The sequence below is a fragment of the Herpailurus yagouaroundi genome, unplaced genomic scaffold (assembly GCF_014898765.1).
Source record: "Herpailurus yagouaroundi ecotype Mexico unplaced genomic scaffold, PumYag 181, whole genome shotgun sequence".
In the NCBI taxonomy this organism is placed as follows: Eukaryota; Metazoa; Chordata; class Mammalia; order Carnivora; family Felidae; genus Herpailurus; species Herpailurus yagouaroundi.
In genome coordinates, this window is record NW_024412412.1 from 20,436,223 (window position 1) to 20,452,817 (window position 16,595).

The 16,595-nt window shown below is 40.7% G+C and overlaps 1 protein-coding gene across 5 annotated transcripts in view; it reads left to right on the forward strand.

Annotated features, from left to right (window-relative positions):
• Window positions 1-16,595, forward strand: part of MTUS1 (microtubule associated scaffold protein 1) — a 173,665-nt gene that overhangs the window by 42,511 nt on the left and 114,559 nt on the right. For all 5 annotated transcript variants that reach the window (XM_040490060.1, XM_040490059.1, XM_040490061.1 and 2 more), the window contains exon 2: window positions 10,774-13,007. In XM_040490060.1, coding sequence (XP_040345994.1) covers window positions 10,923-13,007 — 2,085 coding nt within the window. In that variant the 5' untranslated portion in view covers window positions 10,774-10,922. The remainder of the gene's footprint in view (window positions 1-10,773; window positions 13,008-16,595) is intronic.

Below are 16,595 nucleotides of genomic sequence, written 5' to 3' on the forward strand. Positions count from 1 at the left end.
ACACACACACACACACACACACACACACACACACACACACACACAAACACACACATTAGGTGGCTCTTATATTAAAAAAAAATAAAACAAGTGTTGGTGAAGGTGCAAATAAACTAGAACTCTGCATTGCTGGTGAGGACATACGGTGGTACAGATGGTGTTGAGAACAGTCTTGATTCCTCAGGAAATTAAACATAGAATTACCATATGATCTAGCAGTTCCACTTCTAGTACATACCCAAAAGAATTGTGAACAGGGTCTTGGAGATACCCATACACGATGTTTATGGCATCATTACTCACAGTAGCCAAAGGGTGGAAGTAATCCAAGTGTCAGTGGATGAATGGATGAACAAAATGTGGTATATACTTAAATGACATATTCAGCCTTGAAAAGGAAAGAAATAGTGACACATGCTGCAACATGGGTGAATCTTAGGTTAAGTGAAATAAGACAGCCACAAAAGGACAAAACGTTGCATAATTCCTCATAGGAGGTACCTAGAGTAGTCAGACTCATGGAAACAACAGTAGAATGGTGGTGGGTAGGAATTAAGCATAAACAAAAATGTATAGTATTCACTGACCAGCCTCATAAGTAGTACCCCTCTTCCTAATCTGGATTCTGGACCAGTGGAGAACTATGACACAGTAAGGTATCCAGCCTTTGAACAATCAAGTCATTTCTGTTGAAGGATATTTGGTAGGTGATGGCTTAGTGTGAGACACCAAGGAGCTCCCTATCAGCACACCTTGGAATTTTGTCCTTTGAGTTACCACAGGGTTGTTCTCTGAACTGCAGAGTGCTCCTGTGCTCCCCACGGGTGGACTCATCCCCAAGAAGACAGTGGGAGGAGCTCAGCCAAGCTTGCTCTGTTTATTCCTCCCAAATTTTCTAGTCTGATGTGTTACTGCACTTCTCCAGGCAGGATGAAAATGAAGGGTCAGATCAAAGCAAAGAAGGAGACCCTGAGCTCCCCCATTAAAAAAAGCTTCAGGCATAGGGGAAGAAGTATTCACTTGCAACATCCCTACTTCTTGTTCTCTTAACAAATCACACTCGCAGTTTAGCCCATGGTTAACCAGTGACTTGCTCATTGTCAAGAATTTGGTCCCCAGTGACACCACTGTCCCTTTGGGTGCTCTTCTAGTACTTCTGATGGGCAGTTGAGAGTTTGAAGGCTCTGGCAGTTAATTATATAAATTCCAAGGCCATTCTGTGGCCAAAACTTAATTTACTTTCCTCTTTTCAACTGCAAATGACAAACAGACATGTTGTCTTGAGTAGAGGTGTGTAGTGAGATCCAGTGACAAAGTTAAGGTGCCAGTAACATAGTGATGCCTAAATTTGAATATAAACTTCTACTGTCACATTCCCAGGGAAAAATTAATTGCAGCATTGTCTAACTTTGCAAATTCAAGTCCAAATATGTTCAAAATAAAATTCTCTTGGCCCTTTCATAATTCATTATTTCAACAAATGTTTATTGAAAACTCACTCTGGGTACTCTTCCAGTCGTTGGGGATATTTTGGTGCATAAAACAGAACCTCCCCCCCCCAAAAAAAAAAATCCTGCCCTGCTAGAGCTTACGTTCTGGAGACTTTGAGAAAGAAAAAAAAAAAACAAACAAACCCTAGAATTAAATTCCAATAAGCATATCTTACCAGGTCCTGTCAAGCTAGAGTATTTTTTTTTTTTTTATTTAAAGAAAAAAAAAATTTTGAGTGAACACATGCGTGAGGGAGGGGCAGAAAGAGAGGGAGACAGAGTCTCTGAAGCAGGCTCTGCACTGAGAGCTCAGAGCCCAATGTGGAGCTCGAACTCACAAAACATGAGATCATGACCTGAGCCGGAATCAAGAGTAGGACCCTCAACCTACTGAGCCACCCAGACAGGCTAAGGCGTTCTTGGAACATAGGTGGGGTTCTAATTCTTCCGGCAGCCGTAGTGCAGGCTGCTTCACAGGAGGGGCTGTCTTTTTTTTTTTTTTTTTTTTTTAATTTTTTTTTTTTTTCTTTTCAACGTTTATTTATCTTTGGGACAGAGAGTGACAGAGCATGAACGGGGGAGGGGCAGAGAGAGAGGGAGACACAGAATCGGAAACAGGCTCCAGGCTCTGAGCCATCAGCCCAGAGCCTGACGCGGGGCTCGAACTCCCGGACCGCGAGATCGTGACCTGGCTGAAGTCGGACGCCTAACCAACTGCGCCACCCAGGCGCTCCAGGAAAGGCTGTCTTTATGTGGTCTCTGAAGTTGTGCTAGTTCTCAGCCCCCACTGTGTGAGGGGGCACACGGGTGATCACAGAACTGTCTCCCCTGCTGCACTATTCCCCCAAACCACTGCATTTTGAAAATGACCCAATCCCCTAGTCCTGAAGGAGTAAAGCAGGGAAGAATTAAATTCTTAGAACGTAGTGTCTAGTGTTTCTGAAGACCATTGTGCTGCAGCAGGCGGGCCCCCGCCCAGTGACAAACCTGTCACTCATTGAGGAGCAGGCCATTTTCAGGATTTTGTCATAAGAGCTACGCCTCTTGCTCTGGATGTACTTCAGTCTAGGGACCTGACTCCTGGGGAAGATGTATCTCTAATATTTCACCGTCCAGTCAAGTGCTAACTGGGAACGCTTTGTTGTCTTGGGGTATGATTGTATGTGTACGTGCACATGGTGTTGGGATTCTTGAGTTGTTGGAAAAAACACATGGATTCCAGCTTATCCCGTCTATCACTACCTACTTGTCCACAAATAGAGTGGAATTGGGCTGACTTAGGAGCCTAGCACCGCCTATCAGACCCGTTAGTAATCATTTAAAGTTGGGCACGTTCTAGTTTTATGGAAGGCACACAGAAATCCGCTTTGCCCTTTTAAAGCAATAAATACTGTGTCAGCCACTAAATGTCAAAAAAGGCCTATGAAGATGTTGTTCCTTACAGTGCGGTTATGTCTCCCCGGTGCCGGCCAGCCAGCTCTCTGCTGTCCGGCTAGACTCAGGTGGAGCTTCTGCTGTCGGCCCACACCTGCCAGGGATGGTTCAAGGTGCATCTGGGTGGCCTACCCAGAAAGGCTCCTGTTAGAAGCCTTTGCTCATGCCAAGGCCTAAACTGGCTTTGTTTTAGATGTGCAGTCCACACCTTGTCTTCTTCAAGTTACAGCCTTATGCAGTCCTCCTTCCGTGGAAATGCCCGCTTGCCTGTGGACAGAGTTGCCATGAGCTGGAGTAATCTACTTAGGCCAGAAGAATGTGTGGTCTTAAGCTTCGAGTTTGTTGCCTGGTCTATGCTATTTAAAACCAGCATCATAGGGGCGCCTGGGTGGCTCAGTTGGTTAAGTGTCCGACTTTGGCTCAGGTCACAGTCTCACGGTCCGTGAGTTCAAGCCCCACGTCAGGCTCTGGGCTGAGGGCTCAGAGCCTGGAGCCTGCTTCCGATTCTGTGTCTCCCTCTCTCTCTGCCCCTCCCCCCATTCGTGCTCTGTCTCTGTCTCAAAAATAAACGTTAAAAAAAAAAAACCATCATAAACGAAAAAGTGAGCTGGATTACAGGATGGAGGCTGCAAACCACCAACTTGTAAAAAACTTCTGACCTGTGCTTTGAACCAAAGTGTCGTCTACCTCGCTCAAGGCAGAAGCTCAGGTTACTCTGTGTGTGTTTTGCTCCTGCAAACATGGCTCCTTGTCGATTTCTCATGGTTTGTTGCTTCGTAGGGTATATTTACAGTTTTGACAGGGCCCGTTAAAAGAATAACTCCATTTCAAGAGTGCTGTTAGGAGTGGCTGAACTGTTTGTTAAAATATATTCTCCTGAAATGGTGAGAAGCCACTGCCCCAAACCCCACATGCTTCCTTGGGTTGCTGCACCACGGCAGTGCTTTCTGAGTGATTCTGTGGACCTCCCCCATGATCCCACACCGAAGGGGAAATGCCTGGCTCACCAGGGCTCTGGCCTCCTGGACTATGTTCCAGAGCTGTGGTCAGCACATGTTCAGGTTTGGTCTTTAACTTTTAGGAGTAGTGTCTGTGCCTTTTTCCTCCTCCTGTTTATGAACCTTTGAAAAATAGCACATACGTTATTACGGATGAGGTTATAGATGAATTACAATTGCAGGTTATATAATTAGAGAATCTTAGCCATAATTATAGATGAGTTATAGACGAGAAGTAGTTTGATGGACAGAGCTACGTTTGAGAGACAGACTTAGCCATCACCTCAGAGCAGAAAGAGGGCAGGCCTCACCTACGGCTTTCCACCGTAGGGACAGGGCTTGCTACCGCTGGAGGAGACCGGGGTTTATGCTCGGTGGGCAGTAGGGCTGGGAGTAGGTAAGATGAGTGAGGCCTTGGCCTGAAGTTGAGAATGTAAGGGGTGCCAAGAAACCTTCAGTGAACAAGATAAATAATATTTTTGTATTAAAAAAAAATTTTTTTTACATTGACTTATTTTTGAGAGACAGAGACAGAACACAAGTAGGGGAGGGGCAGAGAGAGGAGGAGACACAGAATCTGAAGCAGGTTCCAGGCTCTGAGCTGTCAGCACAGAGCCTGACATGGGGCTCGAACCCATAGACCATGAGATCATGATCTGAGCCGAAGTCGGACGCCCAACCGACTGAGCCACCCAGGCGCCCTAAGATAAATAATATTTAACATTTTATTATCAATAATCAGAATTGATGTAAAAAAAAATCCATACTGAGCAAAATATAAAAAATACCTTAGAGATAAGATTGGTATTCCTGACTTTGCCCTTTGCCTCAGGCTCCAGTATGGCTCCAATGCGCAGGGTTACTGATCCCGGCTTCAATTTAGTGCCTGAGGCGAATGCCACTCCACTCACCCTTGTCCTTGACCCATCACTTCTTCCCAGATTTACAGAATCCCTTAATCACTTTATTTCTTCTGGGCTGAGGGAGTAAAAAAGAACGGGGGCAGAAACATTACACACTGACTGAACTCCCTCCACCTGGAACGAACAAACTCAAGTGGATTTAGAAGAAACATTCTCCAGGACTGTAAAAACTTCCAATTTGCTCTGGACGGGAGTATTCACTCGGAGAGGAAAGTACAAAAGCAGGCATTCAGAGGTAAGGAAAGTGTACCTCCAGTTAGAGTAAGTTTTACAGTTGGATGTGGTAGCTTTGCTCTGCCAGTCCACTCATTGTATTGATCACCTTGACTGGACAGGCATTCTTAAAGCTCTCTGAGACATGTTGGTTGCTCCAGGCGTGGTCCGTGGACTAAGAGCTTCCGCAGCACCAAGGAGATGGAGACAAACCCAGACCTACTGAATCGGTCTGCAGTTTTCCCCCAAATGCCCAGTCGCATGTACAGTCCAGCCCTCTTGTGGCGCTTCCATAGCTTTCATTTTTGAAATCCGTTAGGCCAACACTAGCTTCCCTCCTGTTGAAGTGGCTTCACGGGAAATCATGATGCTCTTGAGAAACTATTAAGTACGCTTGTTCTTGGCTCTGGGGGGTAAGATGTGCTTTACTACACTCTGCTGGAGGACGTCGAGTTTGTCAAAAGGTAGGTTGCAGGAGCTAATTTAAGCATTTTAGCTAGAACTGTGAAAAACAGGAATAGAGTGAGGGTTAGGGGTAAAGCCTTTAGCACCTTGAATGGTTTCAACAGAAGGTAGAAATTCGTGACTACGTCAGTAACACGTGCTGATGATTTTTTGTTCAACTTCTTTACACTTTAGAACAAGATTGATAACTCAGATATTAGACATATGTCTTCTTTTTTGTTTTAAAATAAGTGGAAGACCAGGTAATATTTTGGGTTTTGAAGCATAGAGAGCTTGAGTGGTATGATTTGTGAGTTCATAAAAACTTGAAGCACTGACAAGATTCTGCGATTTGAAAGGTGTAAATTATAATTGTTTGTATTCAAATCTTAAAACTGGCACACCATATGTAGACATAAATAAGGAGTAAAATTAAAGTTCTTTGTGGATATAAAGTAATGGAACTAGTTTTCACAGGTATGTGGGTTCTGGAAATACTTTATAATTGCCAGATGAGGTAGCAAATTTATCTGTATTAATAGTTCAAATTACTGGGTTGGACATGACCGGTAACACAAAGATGTAGAAGATAGCTGATGTATAAGCGCCTACTGAGTTCATAGTTGAGTCAGCAAGTAAGGCACACCACTACTCAATAACCTGGTAGTAATATTCTAGAAAGCACTTTGACCAAGGCATGTAGTTTATGTTCTAGAGGTGGTTTCCTCACTTGTAAAATGAGGACATTTGAATTAGATCTTACAGGTGCCCTCTAGTATTGGGGCTCCTGGGTGGCTCAGTGGGTTACGTATCTGACTCTGAATTTCAGCTCAGGTCATGATTTCATGGTTTGTGAGATTGAGCCCTGCATCAGGCTCCATGCTGACAGCACGGAGCCTGCTTGGGATTCCCTTTCTCTCTCTTTATCTCTCTCTCTCTCCATAAATAAACTTTAAAAAAAATGCCCTCTAGAATTAACATAAGGATAGCAAATTCATTTATAACATAAGGACTTAATATGATACAACTTTTTAGGTGTATCTATTCACTGTAATAAATACGGGAATTTCTGCTTTTGGAGAAAAAACAATCATCCTTAAGCTACAGTTTAGAAGGTAATCTCATTTTTTCCAAAACTATTGAAATACCTCAAATCTTATACAACTAGTTCTTTTCACTGACCATTTCTTTTGGTACATATTAGTTGTTAACCTTACAAATGATTAGAAAGATGTGTATTTTGGTAACTTTTCAAGAGGAGCTAGCCTTTGATATTCTCAAATCTTAACAAGCAGGGAATTTGTTTGCTCTCATATAAAATGTTCTGTGAAAAAGATGTCATCATGGCACTCTTAAAAAGGAAACTTGCTCATTCTACTTTGTTCTGGTAGATCAGACTGCTAAAAGACAACTTGAGAAATGAACTCTTTGAGAATCATTGATTCCAACATTTTTGCCTTTTTTTAAACTTTTGATTTTGCTTTAATAAAAGGTATTGTCCAAACAGTAACTTTGAAGGTGTCACAAATGACATTGCAATTATAGAAATGCAAAGACATTACTTCCTGGGTCAGGTCAAATCTCAGCATCCTGTCCAAGAACACGAGTACAGCATGTGATAGAAATTTAGGTACTGCTCTTCCAGTGGGAGAGGGATAATATTGGCCACCAGACAAAGAGGCTGACTTTTAACTTGTTTGACAAAATTCCTGAGGGAGTTCTGGTCACCCGTTTCCTGACCATGGCTGTATATTCGTCATGATGACTTGAAGCTGTTGTTGCCTTTTTTAGTTTTTAGAAAACTTTCATATTAGCACGAGCAGGGAAGGGAGGCAGAGAGAATGAGAGACAATCTTAAGCAGGCTCTGTGCTGAGCATGGAGTCCTATGCGGGGCTCGATCCCATGCTGCTACGATCATGACCTGAGCTGAAATGAGGAATCGGACTCATAATGGACTGAGCCACCCAGTGCTCCACAGCTGTCATTTTTGGTAGTGAATGTTGATCTTTCAACTCCCCCTGGAACTGATGATCTAAACTTGAGAATTTTTAGTATCTGAATCATTATACCATGAATTTTTTTTAGTCTTAGCTACAAAGGTAGAAAACACTTCTGTAAATTTATTTCCTATTAAAACTCTCCAGGAGTATTTCTTCTTAGTGCATTTTTCTGTGACTTTTTTTTTATTTTTTATTTTTTTATTTTTTATTTTTTATTTTTTTAAAAAAATTTTTTTTTCAACGTTTATTTATTTTTGGGACAGAGAGAGACAGAGCATGAACGGGGGAGGGGCAGAGAGAGAGGGAGACACAGAATCGGAAACAGGCTCCAGGCTCTGAGCCATCAGCCCAGAGCCTGACGCGGGGCTCGAACTCACGGACCGCGAGATCGTGACCTGGCTGAAGTCGGACGCTTAACCGACTGCGCCACCCAGGCGCCCCTGTGACTTTTTTTTTAAAGCTTTGTTTACCAAGTATGGAATTTGTATTTTGTGAATTAAAAAAAAAAAAGGTAAACCTAATTATACTAAGCAGTCATGTGAAAGTTGGGATGGTTGATGGGTTCTTCACTTTTTCATTACTCTTAGTAAACTACTGACTTGTCAGTCTAAAACATTTAAACTTGAGTGGAATTCCACAACAATTAAAAATGTTTTTATATTATAATGACCTGCAAAAATACTTGAGAAAAATGCTGAATAAAATGCATAAACTTTAAAAGTAAAAGTCAAGTCTTATATATATATATATATATAATACAGACATACTAACATTTATAAAGAATTACCCCCCCTTTCACCTAACAATTTGGCAGACTATATCAAAAGCCATAAAAACAAATCCTAATCTTTAGCTCAGTAATGCTTTGATTTCTAGGAAATTTTTCCAAAGGAAATAATCACAGATAGTCAATGATTACAAAAATGTTTAGTGTTACTTATAAAGGAGAAAAACTAGAAACAACCTAAATATAGAATGTCTGTATCTTATTATATGTATTCTATTATTCATTTGCTTTAAAAATAACTAGAAATGCCTTAACTTTATTCCATTTTAATCCGGGTTTTGTTTTTAAATCATTTTTTTAAATGTACATTGGAAGAAGGAACTCAGGAAGTAAAACTCCTTAATTAAATCTAATGACTGTGTTTATATAGACTAATGACTTCTGTGATTTACGTTAAAAGCTTCTGTTTACAGTGCTCATATTTGTTTATACCAGAATCTCTTAAATACTGACCTTTATGGAAACAGACAGATGTAACATGTTTACTGATTTTTGACTTTCCACTCCACACACATAAGTCTAAAAAATGAATAAATATGCTTCTTGATTTAAATATGTAGCTTGAACATGTTTTATACCCCAGGATTAAAAAAAAGTTGTGCCTCAGCAAAGCTTTTATTAAGGTGCTAGTCAAAACAACTATCACTTCAGTGATTTCTTTATTGACTTAAGAACTATAGTGGGAGAATAATAAGTAATTTGTATTTTCCATCAGTGTAAAAACTCATACAGGCCTTATTTTAGGATTCAGAATCTTTTTTTTTGAACGAGTGTGTGTGTGTGTATGCGCGTGTGCGCACACATGCCCAGTGCTCGTATGTGCACACGTGCGTGCTATTGAGAGAAACATGGCAGCCTTTCTTCTCCACCCGCCCTTCCCCCACCCCCCAGTAATGGCTGATTTCAGGATGCATGGCCAGAAACTGAGCACTGTTCACGAAGATACTGATCCTTTCACTTGTGCCATGGTTCTTGTTCTCCTGGTTGTATTTAGGTCACTGAAGTGTGATTACAGAGAGAGGATTACAAAATAGAAAAATGAGATCTCTTAATTGACAAATTTACAGGTTACAGAATGCCATTGTCCCCCCTCATGTATAATTTATATCTTTAGGACAGAGCCATGACATCTGATTGACATTTAACCGGGATTAGAAACTCAATTCAGTTGAAAAGTATATCTTGTGTGACTGATTTGAAGTCCTCCCTTGAGCATTTGGGCCTTTTTTAAGCACTTCAGTTTGACCAAAAGCATAATCAAGTTTTAGTTATTTGCAAGCATAATCAAATTTTAGTTATTTACAAAAATCCTTGGATTTGAAAGCTTTAATGGGTTGTTTTTAATGATTTTTTTTTTTTTTTAGTGTGCGACTGAGTAGTTGTCAGTGTGTTTATGGTATTGCGTGGTCATCACCATAATCTTTAGAACATTTTCATGACTCTCAAAAGAAACACCACCCCAGTCAGCAGTCTCTGCTCATTCCCTTCCCTCTTACCCTTTCTCAGCTCTGGAGAATCACTGATCTACTTTGTCTCTATAGATTGGCCTATTCTGGACGTTTCATGTAAAGACAACACATAATGAGTAATCTTCAGTGACTGGCTTTTTCCACTTAGTATAATATTTTTAAGCTGTAACGTTGTATGTATTCATGTTGCAGATGTATCTATACTCCATTTTCTTCTGTTGCTCATTGTTTATTCTGTTGTATGGGTATATAGCTTTTTAAAATTTATTTACCAGTTAATGGACATAGGTTTCCACATGGCTATTATGACTAATGCTTTTATCAATCATGTACATTTGCACAAATGTTTGTGTAGACATATGTTTTCATTTCTCTTTAGCAGATACTTAAGAGTAGAATTGCTGTGTTATACAGTTTACCATTTTTAGGGACTTCTAAGAGTGTACCGCTTTATTAAGGGCCAACAGTGTTTTTTCACCTTTGAAATATGTTGAGATACGGAATGAAAGCAAGGAAAAGAGAAATGCCAATGCCCTAAATCCTCATTGGTCTTTAGCTTATTTGCTGTGTTTGCCAGGTCTGTCTGGTAATCATTCTCCACACAAACACTAAGGGGCCTTCTGAAACTGAAAAGGGCATTATTACTGATGATGTTGGGGCAGCAGGAATGAGTTGGAACCGTCCTCAGCAAATTAGGACCAATGGTTAACCAACAAGGAAAGGCTATTAGGTTTTGCTTCCTTCCCTCTTCTGAGAAATAAGAACCAATGGGAATAGGGAGGAGGCATCTGAGAAGTGAAGTCAGTCACAGGGGAAATTTTAGCACTGTCTCTGTCTTCTGCCCTAGTCTCTCAAATAAAAAAGCATTTTTGAAAAGATGTGAAACTTGAGCTACTTTACCCCTATCTGCAGGTTGAGGTTCCAAAGGTAAGAATAAAGTGGTTGAAACGAATGAAGTGGTGGCTTGTTAATTTTTCTAATACTTTCCTGAACTGATCACTTTATTTCTTCCAGGGAACAACACATCATTACAACCTGAAAGCATCTTAGAAGCTTTCAACTGTGCTAAAAAAACCTAGGAGATAGACAATTTTTCCTTTCCTTTCATTTGAAAGGATTGAAAGAAGAAAGAAGATGGCAGAGGCTTAAAGTTGATATTCAGGATGAATGATGATAATTCAGATAAGAAGACAGAAGATGAACGGCTATCCTTACTTCTCAGTGGTAAAAATGGAAATACCTGTGCATACAACCAAAACTCCCCACATACACAAAACTCCTCAGCCGATAGTGTGAGTTGGAACTCTGTGAACCCGGATGACATGGTGGTTGATTATGAAACCAGCTCTGCCGTGGACATTGATGAAAACAATACTTTAACTCCTCAGTGTGTAGAAGTGCTTCATCACCAAAAGTCGTCAAGTGAGTTGATTAGGAAGGAGGTGTTAGACACCCACAAAGCCTCCACACGTCAGTCTTGTGTGCACGTTGTGAATACAGAGGAGCCAAAGTACCCGTCTAACCGTTGTCATTCCCTGGAATCATTACGGGACCAGAGTGCTGAGACATCGCTGCCTTTTGTGTGGAAACCCAACGATGATGATTTGAACTGCCCACATTGTCTTACTGCCTTGGAGCCAAACCAGACATTTGACATGACAGTGGATGATGTTGACTGCACCTTCGTAACACGTCATGCCATTGGGAAGAGTCAGTCTTTGCATACGACTGGAAATCTGCAGCCGACCGGCATGAGGAGTGGAAACCCATCTTTATCCTGTTCTACATCTCCCTGTTCTGATAAGATACATGTGAGAGAATTGAATTATGATCAAGACAGCTTTGAAAACCCTCAAACCACAGCAGCAGAGGCCCAAGATACAACGTACATAGCATTTCCTAATGTGATGCAAACTGGTATTGTTGTTCCAGATCTTGGCATTCAGTGTCAGTATTCCACAGGACAGATCACCAGTGACTACACAGATGGGTCACAGCAAGGATTAGTTGGAGAAAAAGAGATACAAGCTCCAACACCAGTTTCTGAGGGCATGGATGTTCCCAATGGGGCTGTATTACAAGAGTTCTTTTGTTTATCGAAAGATGAACCAAATAGTGAGACACATTCACAGGCCTCATATGGGCAAAAGGAAATGGGCCAAAATCTCAGAGAAACAGTGTCCAATTGTCTTAAAGATGATGAATGCCCTTTACTGGTGCCAGCTTTTGATAAAAGTGAAGCCCAAGTACTGAACCCAGAACATGAAGTCATGGTGGCTGGAGATGCACACAATGCCTCTCATGAAAAGGATTTGGAAACCCAAAATCGTACCATAGAATTGATACTGACTAGCCCACTGGGACAGAAGATGGCTTCGTCAGTTGAACTGAGTTGGGATGCAAATGATACGGTCATTAACACAAATAATACGGTTTGCATGTCAACACCAGTCCTAGAACCCCCAAATACAACCTTTTCTATTTCACCTATTGAAGTGGCAGAGAAATGTAGTAAAGTGGAGAAGAGTCATCAAGAACTTAGAAATGTACCGAGCTTGAAGGGGGCACCTGTGAACACGTGTAAACCTAATCTAGGAAAATTGACAACTAAAATGAATACTCCAATAGGCAGCAAAGTTAGAAAAACCGAAATTATAAGTTACCCAAGACCAAACTTCAAGAATGTCAAAGCAAAAGTTATGTCTAGACCAGTGTTGCAGCCCAAAGACCCTGCTGCATCAAAGGTCACACCCAGATCTCAGCTAACCATTGCCTCATCACCCTTATCCGTGTCTTCCTCAAGACAGTTGACAGCTTTGAGCAAAACACCAAGGTCTGACTTGAATGCAGATACAAAAGCAGAAATCCTAATTAACAAGACACACAAGCAGCAATTTAATAAACTCATTACTAGCCAGGCTGTGCATGTTACAACTCATTCTAAAAATGCTTCACACAAGGTTCCAAGAACAACATCTGCCATGAAATCGAATCAGGAAGATGTTGACAAAGCAAGTTCTAATTCAGCATATGAGACTGGGTCTGTGGCTACCTTCTTTCAGAAGATGAAAGGCATACTCCCTGTTAAAATGGAAAGCACAGAATGCTTGGAAATAACATGCACTTCTGACATCGATGGGATTAGCCCTGAAAAGAAGGGTGAAAAAGAAAATGGGCCACCTATGGAAAAACAAGAGCTAAAAAAGGAAATTATGAATGAGACCTTTGAATATGGTTCTCTGTTTTTGGTAAGTCAGATTTTTGCCTACTTCAGAGAAGGGTTGGAGGGAGCAGAGTATGCATTAGAAATTGGTCTTCACAAATAGTCAATAATATTGCCAAACTAGGTGTGCAAGATTGCTTTCAGGTTAATATGTTATTCAGTAATTGTTTGTCATCTTAGTTATATACTTCAGAGTGTTAATTGGCTACAAGATAGGGAAAGTGCATATGGGGAAAAAATCGTCAAGTACAGTATTTTGTATTGAGTGGCAATGTTCCTTTTAATGAGGGGAAAGAGAAAGCTTCTTTTATATTTTGGTGTAATTAGTTATTGGAAGTTAAATATCTGATTATATTTCATATCTTGGGGAAAAAAAGAGATTTGTTTATGAACTTTAAAATGTGTTGGGCCACATTTAAGAAATGGCTGGGGAGAGCCGGTAAACAGTCTCAACATAAAAATAACTCCTGGTGTCTTGTGGAGGAAGCTGCCCTGGGAAGGGGAGACGTCTCCTGTGAACCCGGTGGGGGGGGGTTGGGGGTCGGGATTCTGCCTCTGATCAGCTAATGTGATCTGAAAGGATTGGACTAGGCGATGTCTGAGGTCTCTTGCAGCCCTAACCTGATGATTCCTGGTACATTAAGATAAACCCCTTTTATTCATGTACAGTGAAAAAGCAGTCTGTTGTCTGTAGCACCTGTCACATATTTGATGTGTGTGTAGGGGGGCGGAGGAGACAGGATAGTCTCCTTCAAACAAAAAATTCACAGGTGGATTAAAGATGATTTTTCTTTAAACATACCTGTATCTTTGTCAGTAACATGAAGAAACTAGTTTTCTGAGTTTTAAGAACATTTGTCGGGCCTTTCTTGGGCTTTGTGTACTTGTCCTCAGTCCTGTTTTTCGCAGAAGGGACTTACATGTATTTTTGGCCCCATGTCGACCTTTCTTGGGCTCCGGCCCCCCGGGCTAGGAATGGAGTGGGGTGCCAGGTAGGAAGGCAGATGTGAGGCATCTGTGTTCTGTGTGGAGGGCTCAGGTTGGAGAGGAACGAAGCTCGTAAGGTGTAGGGAAGTGTTCAAGGTCTGTTTCAGAAGTGTTTTCAGGGTGCATAGGGAATTGTTAGGTCCTTTTAGGAAGTAAGTTAGGAAAGACCAGATATTCTTCAGCTATATCAGTTTAGGGGTGTTTTGGATTTTGTGACTTTTGGGGAAGAATGGTACACCTTAACGATGTCTAAATTAATGCGATTGTCTATTTTAAAACTCCGATTTTTAAGTTCTTTTCAAGTCAAACGTAGGAAACTTGTTTTATGTCATTTGTATTTTGATATTTTGCCAAATCAAACTATAACCTCTGGTAATTCTAATCAACGTTCTTAGTTTGGTGTTTATAGCTATACATAAAAAAACAATACATTTATTCCTCCTTGATTTATGGGAGGCTTTCATTACATATCTACACCCAACTGAAAGTCTCTCTAAAAAGCATTTGGCTTGACTATAAATTGGTTGTCTGATTGTGAAATTAAAAGCTTTTCTGTGTGCACTGAGTAAATCTTAGGCTTTCGTTCTGCACATGGGAAGCAGAAAGCGGTTTTTCAGGTTCATGATGTGATATTGAAGTAAGGTGTTAGAAACGTCAGGTTGACATGGATCCTGGCACATCTTGGGGAAGAAGCACTTTTTATTTCTGGAAAAAACCCAGCCAACTTCATTCTTTACCCATGTCTTAAATGCAGTTCCCTCCTAATAGCACTGTTTTGCCTTGTACATGTTTGCACGTATCATGGGGAAGGGACAGGCCACAGGCTCTGTTCTTATTGTAGAGAACCGAATGAGTGACCACTTGCTTCATGTTGACTCAAACTGCCATGTTTCTTGGTCACTTAAACAGGATCCAAAGGTTGTAAATCTTCCTTAGGTCTATGAGGGGACAGTGCTGGAAGGGTGTTAGTTTTCAGTGTGCTCTGGGGGTCTTGGGCTAAATTAGGCCTTGAGTTTACCAAATTCTTAGGTTGCCTACAATCTCACAGCTGTTGAGTCAGTGTCTATCTGAAACTTCAGAAACATTCTTGTTTGGAAGAAGGAATTTGATTTTAATTTGATACTGGTTGCATGTAGCTACGCATTACAAAGGTTATGTATTGGTGATTGTGTGTTAGATAAAGGAGGTGGTGAATTACTTGAAAGGAATTGGTATTTTTTTTTTTTTGATAGCTCCTCTGAACCGCTTTGCTCAGGTTTTGTATATTATTATTCTGTCATTAAATTTTCCCAGTAATATATACATCATCATTCACTCTTTCCAGTAACAATGGGCCAGTTGTCAGCCACATTTAAAGGCTTCAGAGACATTATTTAAAACATACAGAGCTGGTAAGAACTAAAATCTAGATTCAGACTTAGGGCTCATGACTGGAATCCTGACCCTTTCTGCTTCATACACCACAAGGTTTCAAAATTTGGCAGAATATAGGCTAGCAAGGCAGAGTAAATTTGATGTAACCAGCTTACAAAAGTGAATCTTTAACAAAAGTGTGGTTTACTTTTTAAAAGGTTTTCTCTGGGGGATTATCTTAACCAGCTTCATGTAGAAGTAGATGTTTGTAGTTTGTGGACATTGACCTGCTCTTGGGGGCCGATTTTATGTAATGTTCTTAGGATATTACCCTATTGGTTTTTTTAGTCAACCCTGTGATACTTAAATTTTTTAATTTTAATTCCAGTATACTTAACACACAATGTTAGTTTCAGTTGTACAATATAGTGGTTCAACAATTCTGTACATTACTCAGTGCTCATTGTGATAAGTTTACTCTTCATTCCCTTCACCCATTCCCTTACTCACCTCCCCTCTGGTAACCACCAATTCTCTGTAGTTAAGAATCTGTTTTTTGGTTTATCTCTGTTTTCCCTTTGCTCATTTGTTTTGTTTCTTTCTTCTTCTTCCTCTTTTTTTTTTTTTTTTTTTTAGTGTTTATTTTTGAGAGAGAGAGAGAGAGAGTGCAAGTGGAGGAGGGACAGAGACACAGCCCACAGTAGGCTCTGTGTTAGCAGCCTCCAGAGCCCCACAGAGCCTGCCATGGGGCTCCATCTCAGGAACCCTGAGATAATGACCTGAGCCAAAATCAAGAGTTGGACGCTTAACCACCTGAGCCACCCAGGCACCTTGGCACCTCTGTTTTGTTTCTTAAATTCCACATACGAGTAAACTCATATAGTATTTGTCTGTCTCTTACTGACTTATTTCACTTAGCATTATACTCTCTATTCATGTTGTTGGAAATGGCAAGATCTCATTTTGTTTATGGTTGAATACTATTCCATTGTGTATACACAAACGTATATACACACACACATCACATTTTCTTTATCCATTCATCGATTGATGGACACTTGGGATACTTCCTTAATTTGGCTATTGTATTATTGTAGATAGTGCTGCCATAAACATAAAGGTGTGTGTGTCTCTTTGAATTAGTGTTCTTGTATTTTTGGGTAAATACCCAGTAGTGCGATTACTGGATTGCAGGGTAGTTCCATTTTCAACTTCTTTGAGGAATCTCCATTGTGTTTTCCACAGTGGCTGCACCAGTTTGGGTTCCCACCAG